The sequence below is a fragment of the Hevea brasiliensis genome, chromosome 1 (genome assembly GCF_030052815.1).
Source record: "Hevea brasiliensis isolate MT/VB/25A 57/8 chromosome 1, ASM3005281v1, whole genome shotgun sequence".
Taxonomy (NCBI): domain Eukaryota; kingdom Viridiplantae; phylum Streptophyta; class Magnoliopsida; order Malpighiales; family Euphorbiaceae; genus Hevea; species Hevea brasiliensis.
In genome coordinates this window covers 126028085-126044904 of record NC_079493.1, presented here as the reverse complement: position 1 = coordinate 126044904, position 16820 = coordinate 126028085, and the positions used below count along the sequence as shown (strand labels likewise).

At 31.6% G+C, this 16820-nt stretch overlaps 2 protein-coding genes across 2 annotated transcripts; both read right to left on the bottom strand.

The window, feature by feature from the left end:
- Positions 1 to 2564: 2564 nt before the first annotated feature.
- On the bottom strand, positions 2565 to 5301 carry LOC131169148 (putative disease resistance protein At3g14460). The gene is made up of 5 exons (XM_058152034.1): positions 4447 to 5301; positions 3607 to 4359; positions 3291 to 3360; positions 2843 to 3129; positions 2565 to 2751 (listed from the first exon to the last, which is right to left on the bottom strand). The coding sequence occupies exons 1-3, from the start codon at positions 5218 to 5220 to the stop codon at positions 3343 to 3345; spliced, it is 1545 nt and encodes a 514-aa protein (XP_058008017.1). The 5' UTR covers positions 5221 to 5301; the 3' UTR covers positions 2565 to 2751; positions 2843 to 3129; positions 3291 to 3342.
- Positions 5302 to 6312: 1011 nt separating this feature from the next.
- LOC131169170 (probable disease resistance protein At4g27220) lies at positions 6313 to 14155 on the bottom strand. Its single transcript, XM_058152027.1, has 3 exons — positions 11044 to 14155; positions 8730 to 9092; positions 6313 to 7090 (listed from the first exon to the last, which is right to left on the bottom strand). Exons 1-3 carry the CDS (start codon positions 13861 to 13863, stop codon positions 6317 to 6319), a joined length of 3957 nt encoding a protein of 1318 aa, XP_058008010.1. The 5' UTR covers positions 13864 to 14155; the 3' UTR covers positions 6313 to 6316.
- Positions 14156 to 16820: the final 2665 nt, after the last annotated feature.

Here is a 16820-nt window from a genome sequence, read left to right as displayed (position 1 = left end):
AGCAAGTCCAGGAAATAGAATAATAAAGAGGGAAATGAAATAAGGTTGAACCTCAGATCAGTAACCGAGAGAGAGCGGATGTAGCCAGCCAAAAGGTTCGGACAAGCTAGTCACATACGAGATCGGTGAGAGGCTCGATCTTAAGCTGAATACTTTAAGAGGTCGGCGGAGAGTTCTTACCCGATCCTCATTCAAATAAAAAACACGGAGATAGGAGGAGAGTTCTTATCCGAGATCCTTTGTTAAAAACCTTAAACCATATATTTTAAGAGGTCGGGGGAGAGTTCTTGCCCGATGCTCATTCAAATAAAAGACGGAGATCGGAGGAGAGTTCTTATCCGGGATCCTTCATCAAACTTTAAGCCAAACACCCTAAGAGATTGGGGGAGAGTTCTTACCTGATTCTCGCCTAAATTAAAACAAAGAGATCGGAGGAGAGTTCTTATCCGAAATCTCCCAACCCTTAATAAATATATCTAGAGATCGGGAGAAATTCCCTGCCCGAGCTCTCTTAACAAAATTCAAACTAAATGACATGACCCTAACACACAAGATAAATTCACTCAAACATTTACTCACCAAAGGGGCATCTCACGAACTTGTGTTCCTGGGCAATCCAAAATGAGTGAAATATCAAACATTCCTTTAGTTTGCACAAAAGGATTAACATCATTATTATCCTAATCCCCTAATTACCCTTTTAATTCGTGAAGGAGCATAAAATTAAATCCGATTATCATCATTTGAGGGATGAGGCGGGGTGCCTAACACCTTCCCTGCCGGTATATGGATCCCGAACCTAGAATCTCTATTTTCGAAGTGGTTTCATTTAAATTTATTTTCATAAATGGTTTTCTTTAATTTCCCTCAAAATTAAAGTGGCGACTCCTCACTCTTTCCCACTTCGGTGAGTATTCGTCCAGGCGACCGCAAAATACCATGAGACAATAACCTTCGCCCGGCTCCAATCGACCACGACTAGTCCTCTACACCTAGTTAATTAATAGCAAAGATTAATTTGCTATTATTCTTTTAATAAAATGATTGTCATTATCCTCAATTAATTTCATCATTTTGCTTGCTTTTAATTGGATTTATTATTATTATTATTATTTATTGTGCATCGCGGAAGCGTGTAAACTGCAAAGAAACAAAGTAAACGTACAAAACACCAATATTTACGTGGTTCACCCTCTCAACATTCTACATCCACGGGCATTCCATCTTCCACTATCATCAATAATGAATCATCAATTACAAGCTCAAACTATATTACCCATCAACCCAATTACACCTAAGAGAATCCATACAACATCAAACTGCTCATAGTAAATATATTAGCTAGTCCCTCTCAGTCTCCTCTAGACATAACCCAATATATTTATTATTACAACACCACACCACAAAGGGTGTCTTCACCTATATGGGTAAGAGCCCTCTCACCAATGGACAAGAATTCCTTCCTCTTAAATTCTATGTCCTTACTCCACTTTAGGCCAAATCCTTTCTCCACTGCAATGAGCAAGTGCCCCTCATCAATGGGTAGAGCCAAATCCTCAACAATTGGCAAAGCCCCTCTCTACAATGGGTGACAGCCTCACTCCATGGACTGAAAGCCATTCTCTTCAATGGGCAAAAGCCAAATGAATTCCCTCAATACTTATCTGATTAGGAGTCAAACTCAATTTAGGAATAACACTAAAATAAGAGTTCTACTCATTATAGGAAATATTCATCCATTCTATTAAGGAATATTTCTCCCACTCAAATTAGAAAAAAATCTCTCTCCAAATCCCATTAGGATTTTGAGTCATAATTTTAACATTATTATTACTATTATTATTATTATTATTTGACTTCCTTTATGTTTGTAGTGTGTGAGAGATATAGTTTTGTTTCTTGGAAGCAAAAGTTGCGGAGTTGATTTATCCCCAAACAAATGACCTGGAATTTCCCTTTGCTTTGCTTGGTGTTCTCACAGGAGGAAAATATGCAATTTTCTGCCCCTGAGACAACATGCATGTGGTCTTCCAACCTGTGGCCTTAGTTGTCAACTTTCTGTTTTAAGTCCTCGTTCTGCCCCTGGGACATTTCATTATGTTTTCTGTTCTCTGTTTTCTGTTCTTTTCATTGCTGTTTTCTATATAAAAAAAAAGGTTATGTTTCTGTTCTTTGTGAGTCTTAGCAAACCTATCATCAGTATCTCTTATCTGCGGAATTGTTGGCATTCTAAGTTCTAACTGCTACTCAAAGCTAGCACATAAGTGTGTTAATTCTATTCTCCCACTCCAAAAGAAAGAGAAATTATGAATAATGAATTGGGAAAATTTAGATTGCAATTATAAAATTAAAGCTGCAATAATTTCATGAATTTGTCATCATGAAAACAAAACCAAAAGGTAATACAGTTAACTGTGAAAGTAATTTTTAGTGTTTCGCAGCTTCTACAATTCAATACTATGCTAAAATTCATACCCTTACACAGTAGATATATTAGTTGAATTGTCTTCTATCCAGGATGTGAACTTCAACAACATAAGAAGAAGAAGAAGAAGAAGAAGAAATAAAAGCTCAGATGAAAACCATATCTACTACAAAGTGAAAAACAATGAAAACCACTCAGAAAAATCCCAAGAACATCAGCCAAATGAAATATGGTTTTAGTAATTTCTTCAATAGAAAGTGACTATGCCATTTTCCCCTTGGGGACATTTAGAAAGTTTCACTTTCTCAATGCTATTTAAATCCATCCTGAAAAATCCATAATGCTGCATTAGTTAAAGAAGAAATAAAATTACTCAAACTGACATTGTAAGAAAAATTTTAGTGGATACATACATACCATTTCCATATACAACTGTTTTGTGGTGGCATTGAGGTTTCCCTTCCAAAGCCAATTCCAAAAATGTCAGTTGTACATGTTGAAGCTTTGGTATGCTTAATGCTTTTACATTTACTTCTAACAAAGATGAGAATTTAGAAAGTTTCACTTTTACAGTTACAGCAAAAGCTTATGAGGCTTGCTAAATGAATGAGTTCCAAAGTTTTCAATTTGTTGAATTCAATCTCTTCTGCTGTTCCATGTTCTTCATCTGCTACAATTTCTATCAACAGCTTGTAACACTTAATCTGCAAATAGCAATTGATAGTTAACAAATTTAATACTAGCAAGCAATCAAGTTGCGTAAACTCGAAACAAAGTCTATCCGAGTATGTCTGAGAACAAGTATGAGCTCAAAGGAAACCACTATGATATAAGAGAATGGATCGAAGGATTAAAGGCTTCTTACTTCATTGAAAATCTGCCTCTTTGTTCCAGATTTGCAAAAATGAAAGATGGCTTCAATTTTCCTCATCATCCTGGACATTTTTTATTTTCATGGACAACAGAAAGTAAGAATGCTATGATAGATGCCGCTAATATAAAATTGACAAGGCACGTCCACTATCGATTATTGAAAAGTCATACAAGTATAAACAACAAATTCCAACTAATTTCGCACATGACTAAGTTAATTTGGTTGTTTACACATCAAAAACTAGTCAAGTTACTAAATACAATCACACAATTTATGATATGTAACAGATAGAATTTTATGAACTGACCTTGCCACTGAAAATGGGTACAGTAGAAGCATCAAAACATCTCTTGCAAGGTTCTTTGCTTCCCTCAACAATCACACCTGAGGAATTTTTAATTGAAAATGTCTCCATCTTTGGACAGTCAATTATCTCAATTTTTTTCAATAATGGACAATTCAAAACATCACTTCCCGAATAAAAGCTTACTAAACTAGGCAAATACTCAAGAATGATGGAGTGTAATGAAGGGAATATGGTCTTATCCCTTGCTCCTTCCTCTTCCCCTTCTTTATTGATGATTTCCTCCAACGAACTACATCTCTTTATTTCTATGCACTCAAGCTTCACAAGCTCCAAAGCCATGGGAAGAGTAAATATATTACCTAAACTGCTACAATTATGAACCTTCAGCAGTCTTAGGTTTTTAAAATCTAAAATGCCTCGAGGATCCTTGTTCCATAGACGCCTCAACTTTGGTAGATCAATTAAATGCAATTCCTGTAACCACAACACCAACTCATCATGCCCTTCAACAGCATTCATTCCTTCCAAATCAAATATTTCTTCTAGTGAGCTGCATTTTTCTACAATCAACACCGTCAATCTTTTTAAGAACTGTAGTTGATTTGATGACAAGGCTTTCGAGAAATACTCACAGTTGTCCACCACCAATTCCCTGAACCAGTCTAGGAGCTTCAAAGGAAGTTGGGTGTGCCATTTTTCCTTTATCTGGGGAAATTTAGAGAGTTTAACTTTGTGAATGCCATTAAATCCATCCTGAAAAAACAAAATATTGCATTAGTTAAAGAAGAAATAAAATTACTCTTAAACTGGAATTTTAAGAAAAATTAGAAGGATGCATACCATTTCCATATACAACTGTCGTATGGTGGCATTAAGGTCGCCCTCCCAAAGCCATATTTCAAAATGACTTCTCAATTGTACACATTGCAGCTTTGGTGTGCTCAATGCTCCAGCAGAGAATGTCCTCATATTAGGGCATCTTTCCACAGTTACCACTTCCAAACATGGGAATTTGAATGTAAAACCACTAAAGCAAAAGCTTGTGAGGCTTTCTAAGTCGATGAGTTTCAAAGTTTTCAATTTGCCAAATTCGATCTCTTCTGGTGTTCCATTTTGTTCATCTGCTACTAGTTCAGTCAACGTTTCGCAAGTTTTAATCTTCATTGTCACAAGTTGCACCATACTTTTGGCTGCTGATGGTGTTACCAAATGTTTCAATACTTTGCAAGATTCAACTTCTAGAGTAGTTAGGTTTTGGAAAGAGGCAGAGGATGGTGCTAAACTGACCAAATTATAACAATGAAATACATTCATAGTATGGAGATTTTGAAGAACAAGGTCCATTTGGGGGTGTGGCTTCCAGATATGCTTTATATAATCAAGCCTCCACAATTTCAAATTTCTAATCCGTGGTAGCATAGTGCCATCATTATCTTCGCATTGGAGTACAAACTCTTGGAGAAAAGAATCATCGACAAATACAGTTTCCAGATTGGGTAATCTTTGAAGGAATCCAAAAAGATCAACATTTGATTTCTCTCGAATCAGTTCAACAGAATTTACTTTGGAAAGGAAACCTTTTGGCAATTGGCATTGCAAAATCATCTCAATCATCTGACCATCTAATGACAACTTCTCCAAATTGGGGAAAACCTATGCAAATGCAAATTGATTATCTCACAGGCCATGAATTGATGATGGTATTAAAGAATAGTATATAGACATTGAAGATTTTCCATTTTCTATTTCTGATGTATTACAGGCAGATTTTCTCAGCTAATCTTAATGAATTTCTTGTTACTTCTTAAAAATGAAATGATTTAAACCAACAGAAGGGAAATTATGATATGCAATAAAATCCACAGAAGGGAAATGACGTGAAGACCATTGACTTTATAACAACTTTTTCTCAAGTATAAATTTGAAATTAATATAATGGCAGTCAAGTTTAATTTTCATTCTATTATTTTGAATTTATTTTATTTTAGTGATTAATATTAAAAAGTATTTTTTCATTTTATACTATATAGTTACTAAATGAATTAAATTATTTATTCTAAAAATTATTCTAAATTCTTATTCATGTAATTTAAAAGTAAATTACCATTTAGCCTATAAAATTAGATAAAATTAAACTTTTTTAAACTTATAAATTCTTATTCATGTAATTTAAAAGAAAATTACTATTTAGTCTATAAAATTAAATAAAATTAAACTTTTTAAAAGTTTTAAATTCTCTTATAAATTCTTATTCACTTATAAATTCTCTTTATTTTTTAAAACTTTTTCGTTAATTAAAGCAATCAAACATTTAAAACATTGTAAAATTTCACAATTATTTTTTATTATTTTTTTTTTCAGAAGAATGCTTTTGAAAAATCATTTTCAAATAAAGAACTTTTCTAAAAAAGATATCAAAAAATTTTTTTGTCAACAAAATTTTTTCATAAAAAAATTTCAAAGAAAACATTGTTTGTTTAAAAAAAATATTTAAATAGAAAAATTTATAAATACTAAAAAAAAGAAAAATTTTTCCAGAATTTATTTTTTAAAAATTTTTTTACTTGAAAATAATTTTTTCTAAAATTTTATTTTTGAAATATTTTTTCTTAAAAAACACTTTTAAACTAGTGTATTATTATGGCGTATACCTTTTATATAGTGTAATTATAGTTTTTTTTTTCTTTATTTAAAGGAAGTACCTACTTTTTCAATGAATATCATTTAAAGAATAAGAAGATTGTACCTTTTTCTCCGAGTGTAATGGTTGTTGAATAGTGATGTGATGTTTTTCCTCTCCATGTTTTCCCTGCAAACTAAACAATTCTGAACAAAACTCCATTCCATTTCCACAATCATGCACCTTCAAATCTTTTAACCTTGGAAATTCCAAGCTATGTATTCCTGGATAAAATCTCCTGATATCTTGTAGATTTGTGAGATTCAAGGAGAGCAATTTTGGGAACACAAAAGAAGAGGCTGCTTTTGCACCTTCTGCCTTTGCAACAATCGCCTCCACCCCACAAGAGTATACACTAAGCTTTTCAAGTAGTAAAAGGTTTTGTGCTACGGAAGCAGGAAAGAGATTTTTCAAAACCTTGCACTGTGCAACTTCTATTGAATCTAGATTCCTAAAGGTGAAAATTCCTTGTAGATCTTTATTCCATATATGCTTCAATTTTTTCAGATCACGAATTTTCATAGACCTTAAATTCAAATCTATTGCAAAACTTTCTTCTTCAGCATTGAATTCTGGGAGTTGATATATCTCTTCTACTGAATCACAATTCATTAAATTTAACTGCTCCAATTTCTGGAATCTTCTTAAGTCATTTGATGGAAAAAGAGTGTGCAAGTTTTTACAATCTCCTACTGTCATTGATTTTAGCATGCAAAAGGAACCTCCAGCGAGTTGGTTGTGCCATATCCTTTCCAAGTTACTCATGCTAATTATTGACAGATGCTCCAAGCTCGAAAATGCAACCTGCAATTTTGTTCCAAATTTATTAATAATGTGGCACTCCATGAAAATTTGAGTAAATTATAGTAGTAGTCATGTAATTTTGAGGATATTTCATTTTAATCACTCAATTTTAATTTATTAAAATAATATCATTCAACTTTAACATATGTTCAAAAAAATACTCTTGACTTGCTATAGTTGATTTTCCAAATGCTAAAATAAAATTACAATTTTAGCCTCTTTCTCCCCTTTCTTTCTCCGTTCTTCTCCTTTCTCTTTCACTTTCAATCAAAATAAAAATAAAAAGTTATTTCCTTATATCTATTTTTATCTATACAATTTTATAAGCGAGATAAATGATAATTTAGTTAATTACTAATATACTTTTATAAAAGCAAATTTATTTAATTATTTCCTTAATTACCGTATAAAACCTAAATGAGACAAATAATAATGGAAGAAAATATAAATACTAACCATCAAAATCTAAAACTATATTTAAAAAATAATTATTTTACAGAATAAGATTAAGAAAATTTTAATTTTTGTCAAAATAATATTTTAATTTTATTTCATAAAATTTTTAGTTATTTTAAAATATTAAAATTTGTTGATATTAAAAATAAAAATCACATTATTTTAATTTTTGTCAAAAATTAGATTCAATTAATATTAAATTAAATTTATTGATTAATTTTATTGAAAACGTGATGTTTAATATTTAATTATGTTTATTGATTTGTTGATGCCTCGGCATCAATGAAGCCATCGGATGAGCCTGGTTGGGCCTTTTTCATTTTTTACATATAAGTTTAAATTAAATTATAGGTTTTTATTTATGAATATATTTATTAGCAGATAATGTAATTAAATTTAAGAAATACAAACATCAGTTTGTATTTTTTTAAGAAATTTATTTTTATAATTTATAATTTTTTATTATTTCAATTTTTTGAATTGATTATTATAAATTTATGTATTAATAGGAAACTTTAAAGAAATTTCAACTCCAATTCAGTTTTCTAAATACTTGTATTACATAATTTATAAACATATTAGAGTTTAAATACACAACTTATTCAAAGCCAAACACTAAAAAAAAAAAAAAATCAACCTATGAAAATGAATAAACGTGAAATTTTTGTATTTAATAACTTAAACAAATTAATATAATATGTTAATCTTAATTATATTATTTTTTTATTTTTTAAACAATAAAATAGCAAATTCATTTTCCCTTTAAATTCCTAAACGAATCTCAATTAAGTTCAAAATAAAGTTTTCTATCAAATTAGTCAATAATTTTTAATTTACCAAATCGAATTTTTGACAAACAATTAAAATAATATGATTTAAATTTTTAAAAATAACAAAAATTTTACGCTTTAAAATCTTAAATTAAAGTAGTTTTGTATTTTTGATGATTAGTTGTAATTTTTATTTTGATTAAGAGAATGAGAGAGAGGGGAAAAAAAAAGGATGGGAGGTAAAATGGTAATTTTATTTTGGTAACCGAAAAACTTTATATGGTAGATTAAGATTTTTATTTTAATAAATTAAAGTTGAGTGACTAAAATAAAATAAATTCAAAATTAATTGATATATGTGTGTGTGTTAGAATGTGAATAAAAAATGCAAATTAATGATAGAAAAGACTAACCTTTTCATCAAAAAGAGATTGACTTAGACGATTTGAGACGAAAGACTTAGACGATTTGAGACGATTGTCTATCCGTAGATTGGTCAGAGAGCAAAATTCAATTAAATGCCCATCACAAAAACTTGTGAGATTTGGAAGATCCCAGAGAGTCAAATTTTCTAAATCAGAGAAGATTATCTTATCCAGTCTCTCTTCTTCTGCGAATTCTTCTGTGAGAACTATCCTTTCCATGAACCCACAATCATCTACGTGAAGGCTCTTGAGCCGTAAAAGGCTTTTGACAAATGAAGTTGTAAATAAATACTTCAAATCCTGACATCCTATGGACTCTACATAGAGTTCCTCCAAGTTGGGGAATGAAACCTGCACATAAAATGCTTCATTTCATAAAAATTGTTTTCTTTTAATCAAGAAATTTTACAACATGCAATTATATATGCAAGGAGCAGAATTAAACATTGCCAATTAAGTAATTATATATTCAATTAAAGGTTGAGTTTGGATAAGTAATTATTTGAAATGAAAGAATTTTACCTTGATACATTATTTTTATTATTTATAGTTTAATGATCAATTTAGATATATTCTTATTTGAAATGGATGTAAATTCATTATTTAGTTTCCCTTCTCCTTTGCAAACATAAATATTTAATTATACAATTTAAAACCTAATTACCAATTTAATCCCTTAACTTAATTTTATTGAATTTTAATAAAATGGTATCGAAATCTATTAAATGATTGCAATTTTATCCTACAATCATTGTAATCGTTATTGACAAAAAAAAATCATTGTGAGCCAACTTATCAAAATAAAATTACTATTTTACCCTCTTTCTCCCTTTTCTTTTTCCATTAATCTCCTTTATCTTTTTCTCTTAATCAAAATAAAAATTACTAAAAAAATTAATACTAGCTACAAAAATTTATAAAAACTGCTTTTAAAAAACACAATTTTTTATCAAAATAATAAAGTTTAATTTTTTATATTCATAAAATTTTTAATTATTTTAAAATATTAAAATGTGTTATTATTAAAAATAAAAGTCATATTATTTTAATTTTTGTCAAAAACTAAATTCAAGTAATATTTAATTAGAAAAATTATTGATTAATTTGATTGAAAATGTGATGGTTAATGTTTAATTGTGTTTATTGATTGGGTGATTGGGGAATTTTTATTTTTTACATATATTTTTAATTAAATTATAAGTTTTTATTAACAAATATATATTTATTATTAGATATTATAATTAAATGTAAGAAATATTAAACCTCAGTTTCTTTTTTTTTATAATTTTTTAATGTATTATTTTTTATTATTATAATTTTTGAATTTATTATTATAAATTTATATATTAACGAAAAATTTTAAAGAAATTTCAACTCCAATTCAGTTTTCAATAAACTTATATTACATAATTCATAAAGTTATTAGAGTTTAAGTACACAACTTAATCAAAGCCAAACACTTAAAATAATATATATATATATATATATATATATATATATATATATATATATATATATATATATATATATATGACTTTACCGTGAAATTTTTGAATTTAATAACTTAAATAAATTAATAATGTATTAATTATATTATTTTAAAAATAATAAAATAACAAATTCATTTTCTCTTTAAATTTTTAAACGAAGTTCAGCTAAGCTTATATTAAAGTAATCAATACTTTTTAATTTAACATTAACTGAATCCAATTTTTGGTACAAGAAATTAAAATAATATGATTTTTCATTTTTAAAATAACAAAAATTTTATATTTTAAAATTTTAAAATTACTATTTTGATGATTAGTTTTAATTTTTATTTTGATTAAGAGAAAGAAGAGAGAGAGAAAAGGAAGAGGGATAGAGGTCAGGTTTGTAAAATGATAATTTTATTTTAAATTAAAATTAAAATGATAATTTTATAGTAAAATGATAAAAGGTTAGGTTTTTTTTAATATAAATTAAAATTGAGTGATATTATTTTAAAAAATTAAAATTCAATAATTGACCTTTTCAAAAAAATGTAAAATATATATTTAATTATATACGATATATCATTGAATTATGTATTTATCAACAGATAATGATTGGGTTTGGATAAGTAATTATTTGAAATGGAGTGAAAAATTATGATTTAGTTTTCCTTCTCCTTTGCAAATATAAATATTTAATTATACAAATTGAAACCTAATTGTCAATTTAGTCTCATAATTTAATTAGAATTTTAATAAATTTTAACAAATTGGCATCAAATTCCTCAAAATGCTAGAATAGTATTAAAAATAAAAATTTATGGACATACCATTTTTTCGAAAAGTGGCCGTGGATTATGAACGTCATCCTCCAACACAATTTCATTGGATCCTCCATCATCACTTGTCGACTCCTTCACTTTCAAGCAAAAGCTTTTGAGCGCTGGGAGAGCTCCTAGTCTCAGGGAACGTAATTGACTGAACTCAGCCACTTCTATATTGTCTTCTCCTACGCCACTTTGATCGATCACAATCTCTTCCATGTTCTGGCAATATTCTACTGTCATTTCCTGAAGCTGAGATAGGTTTCTAACGATGGAGAATGAGAAGAGACTGTTCAATCTGTTGCATTTTCCGACTTTTAATATTCTTAATTTGGTGAAAGGCCCTGTTGTGAGTCGCCCATAACAAATCTTCTCTAGGCTCACCAAATTATTCAAAGACAAAGACTCCAGGATGGGAAAGACATTTAAACTAGGGACCTGCACCGTTGAATTAATAACATATTGAATGTCATCACTATTTTTGATGTCAAGATGCTTTAATTGCGGAAACCCTTCCCAATCCATGTCATACAAAATGCTCTTGATCCCCTTCACATTATCTAGATATAGAACTTCTGCTTTCTTGAGCAACAAATCAACTCCATGATCCAGATGAATGTCTGTATTAAGCCGAATCCTCAGCCTTCTTGAGGATAAATACTCATCATACCGATACCTCTTTTTTCCGATAACAATATCATACCTTTCCAACTTATTAGAGAATAAGTCTTTCGGTAACATCTTGACATCTGGAACATCTATTTCCAACGTTGTCAACCTAGACAGGTTTTTCAATTCAGCAAGGCTTGCATTGTTTGAACTGTTGAGACCTTGAAGCTCCCATTGACCAAAGCTCTCCAGCATATACAGTTCTTCTAATAGGGATAACCTTGATATGACATTTGCCGGAATGACTTTGAGTTTGTCACAGTCGCTCAGATCTAACAATTTCAGCCGAGTTAAATGCGCTATTTCTCTTGGCAGCTCTTCTATCATAGATCTACGAAAGCTGAGGACCTCTAATCTCTTCAGTTCACCTATCACAGATGCATCCCGCAATACACATTCATCTAAACACAAGGTAAGAAGGTTTGTTAAGTAACCAAGAGACGGAGGCAGGGACCATAAACACATCCCAGTGAAATGCACTACTTTAAGCTTCGTAATCCCTTCAAAAAATATATCAGAGATATTCAAATCAGGGCCTTTCGAATGAATAGATCCCCTTCCGAGGACAAGTAACTCTAATTTTGGGCACTCCAACCGTTCAGGAAGCTCATGGATTTCACAGGAAGGCAAAGCGATTCTGGAGCAGCTTCTGAAATCCCTGTTTGGCCATTCTTTTGTTTCAACTACATCTCTGAATGTGAATGGGTGTTGAGATTTAGATGCAATATCGAGAGCAGTATCCCTAACAACGTCATGCATTTTCAGAGATCCATTCCTGTCACCGTCTAATAGCAAGCAAGAGGCTTTGAGGTCTCTTACCAATTTATATACTCTGTTTCTTGCATACTCCACTGTATCTTTGCTTCTAAGCAAATCCAAACCCATACTGTACAACAGCAAGTCCCCGATTTGAATATCACTCTGAGCAATTTGAGCACAAAGCAAGAAAAAAGACTTCAGTTCTTCACTAGCCAAATGGTTGTAGCTCAACTTCAGAGTTGCGTATACTTTTGACTGAATTCCTTCATTGTCAACCTTAGATAACTCTTTCAAAGCAACATTCCATTCGTTCAAGTCCCGATTTTTCAAAGCTCCTGCAACTGTAACAATTAAGACGGGCAAACCTGCACATTTTTTTGCTACTTCAGTTGCTATAGAGCGCAAGTCCTGATTCGTAACATCACCAACCACAGTCACAAATAAACTCCACGCCTCTGCTTCTGATAGAACTCGAAGCTCAAAACTTTCTTGGGTGCCCATGTCTCGGGACAATATATCTTCTCTTCTGGAGGTCAGAAATATTTTACATCCTTTGTGATCATTTCCAAAAGGAATTCCTACTTTCTCCAGTTCGAGTTGTTCCCAAATATCATCCAAAATCACGAGGATCTTCTTCTCCTGCAGTAATCGTTGACGCAATCGACATGCTCTCCCTTCTTCAGTCTCCTCTTTTAATTCTAGGCCCAGCATATCTGCGATCGTCCCTTGAATTTTTCGAAGCTCCGGTGTTTCAGACACAGTAACCATAAGTACAACATCGAATAACTTGTCTTCTATTGCTTTCCTTCGGACTTCTTTTGCTAGAGTGGTTTTTCCGACACCACCCACACCATACACTCCTATCATGTTAAATGCAGGATCCCTCAGCGCATTCATAACTTTCTCCAAGATAGAAATTCTTGAATGCAACACTTCATTATTATAGACAGATGGAGGCATTATTTGCCAAAGAGGAGGGCGGTAGGAAATTCGATCAAGATCAAATTCGCCTTTCTCCCGAAGCTCAGCAACTGTTTGAGCTTTCTTCTCTACTTTCTTGCTCAGCTTGTAACGCTTCTTCAAATTGGGAATCAATCCCAAGAAACACCTTTCCCTTGCTTGTTCTTCATCGACGACGAGATCATCAGCCTCCCCAATAGCTTCGTCCACACTGTTCAGCCAGTTTTGAATATTAGCATAGATCTTATCTCCTCGGCTCTTAGCTTCATCAACATGCGGCTTCAAACCATCTCTCTGATTTTTTAGGTTCTCAACCTGATTCTTCAGTTTTTCAACCTTGCTTCCGCAGTTGAAAGCGTAACTGACGTGTCGCTTGACGGGGACGAAAGTGTACTCGACAATCATCGGAACAATAGCAAGAATGGTATCCAGGGCCATTTCCTATTTTGTTTCTTTCTTTTTTTGTGGTGGGTAACAACAGATGCAGGCAGCAAGAACAGTGAATACAACAAATTGTAAGCAGAAAAGGGGAGAAAAAAGAAAGTGCAACGAAATTCAATGATAGATGAGAAGGGCAACAGAGCTAGAGAATTTTTCGAAATCAAGAACGCAGAATACAAAGGAAAGTGAATGCTATTTGACGCATGAGCAGCAGAAAGAAAGAAGGTAACAGATGGAGAGAAAAGGGAAAGTTGTGCATATGCCGTGGTGAAACAGTAGAGGAACCAGTCCCGTCTGTTAAAAGAGAAATAATACAACTTAACTCACCTCAACTAAGCCTTTATTTCAAAAATTTGGGGTTAACTATATGGATTTGTTTTCTCCACTCTTAACGATTTTGAGTTAAATCATCAGAAATGTGTAATACTTCTAGGTCATGTTGTACTACTCTCCTCCAAGTCAATTTAGGTCTACCCCTTTTTTTCTTTCTATCCTCTAAACTAATGTGCTCTACTTGTCTAACTGGAGCCTCCGTATGTCTACGCTTCACATGACCAAACCACCTCAATCTCCCTTCTCTCAACTTATCTTCAATTGGCACCACTCCTACCTTTTTTCTAATACTCTCGTTATGGATTTTATCTAGTCTAGTATGACCACTCATCCACCTTAACATTCTCATCTCTGCAACTCTTATCTTAAATGCATACGACTCTTTCAATACCCAACACTCACTATCATATAACATAGCCGGTCGTATGGCTATACAGTAAAATTTTCCTTTCAATTTATTGGGAATCTTACGATCACATAAAACTCCCGTGGCACTTCTCCACTTCAACCATCCGGCTTTAATCCTATGACTAACATCCTCCTCACATCCCCCATCTACTTGAAGGACTGAGTCTAGATATTTAAAGTGATTACTTTGGGATAGTACCACTCCATTCAAACTAACTCCTTCCCTATCACCAGTTTGGTCTTCACCAAACTTCCAATGCATGTATTCTGTCTTCGTTCTACTTAACTTAAAACCCTTTGACTCTAGAGTACTTCTCCAAAGTTCTAGCTTTCTATTAACTCCTTCTCGTGTCTTATCTATCAGAACAATATCATCCGCAAACATCATGCACCAAGGAATACTCTCTTGTATATGTTTCGTCAGTTCATCTAAAACTAATGTAAAAAGGTAAGGGCTTATGGCTGATCCTTGGTGTAATCTAATTGAGATCGGAAAATCTCTTGTGTCCCCTCCCACTATGCATACAATAGTAGTTGCTCCTTCATACATATCTTTCAATACTTGTATGTACCTAATAGATACCCTCTTTTGTTCTAACACATTCCATAAGACCTCTCTTGGAACACTATCATAAGCCTTCTCCAAATCAATAAAAACCATGTGTAGATCTTTCTTCACATCTCTATATTTCTCCATCAAGCTTCTAATGAGAAAGATCGCTTCCATAGTTGAACGACCGGGCATGAAACCAAATTGATTGAGAGAGATAGAAGTATCATGACGTAGTCGATGCTCCACAACTATCTCCCACAACTTCATAGTATGGCACATGAGTTTAATTCCCCTATATTTTGAGCAACTCTGTATGTCTCCCTTATTTTTAAAAATAGGTACTAAAATACTCTTCCTCCATTCATCAGGCATTTTCTTTGAGTTTAGAATCTTATTAAATAATTTAGTTAACCATGCCACTCCCATATCTCCCAAATACTTCCACACTTCAATTGGTATTTCATTGGGTGCACAGGCTTTACCCACTTTCATTCTCTTAAGTGCTTCCTTTACTTCTAAAGATCTAATCCTTCTAGTATAATTCACATTCTTTTCTATTGTTTTATAATCTATATTCACGCTATTACCATTTTGACTATTATTAAAGAGATCATTAAAATAATTTCTCCATCTTTCTTTAATGTCCTCATCTTTTACCAACACTTTTCCTTCTTTATCCTTAATGCATCTAACTTGATTGAGATCTTGACATTTCCTTTCTCTCCTCCTTACTAATCTATAAATATCTTTCTCCCCTTCTTTAGTTCCAAGTTTCTCATATAACTTTTCAAAGACCTGTGCTCTTGCTTGACTAATCGCTTTCTCGCTCTTTCTTTGCTATCTTGTACTGTTCATATGCCTCATTATTATCACATTTAGGTAATTTCTTATACTATTCCCTTTTTCTCTTCACTGCCTTTTGTACTTCCTCTGTCACACCTTACCCCTCTGTAAGGCATAACATGTTCCCGTAGAATACTTAATAAACTACCGAACTTCACCTATCGATAATTCACTAAATACACTACAAGGAATTTTAAAACTATTTTCTTGCATTTTGGAAGTGGTGAGCATTTTGGTAAGAATTAAAAATCATTTATTCAAAATTTAAATACTAGTAAAAAAAATTTTTTTTCATTTTAATTTTACCGCAAATTTTGTAAAAATTTTGACAGAGTTCCGTTTATAATTAGAGAAAACAGTTCTTCAAATACCTGCGAAAAACACTTCCAAAAATTTTTCACAACTCCCAACCTCCAATAAACCTCAAATCAATTCAATTCAATTCACTTCAAAATAATTCCATAATTCAATCAAAATTTATCATCACAAAATATTTAATAATTTCATTCACAATGCATAAGATATGAAATTCACATGTACAATGATTAAATTTACAGAAGGAAATCCAAAAATAATATTTACAATTTATTTATAACCGCTCAACTTATATTGACACATACAACATTTCTATATTTATATCAAAATTATCTATAATGGTATAAAATAATACACGTACAAAATGATCGATGTGGTCCACAATTCGATAAAATTTCACTCACTGCTTTTTCTTGCTCTTATCTCACGATAAAGAAAATAAACTATCGCTGAGTATAAACATACTCAGTGGTGCACAATAAAAATTTTAAATGCAATACAT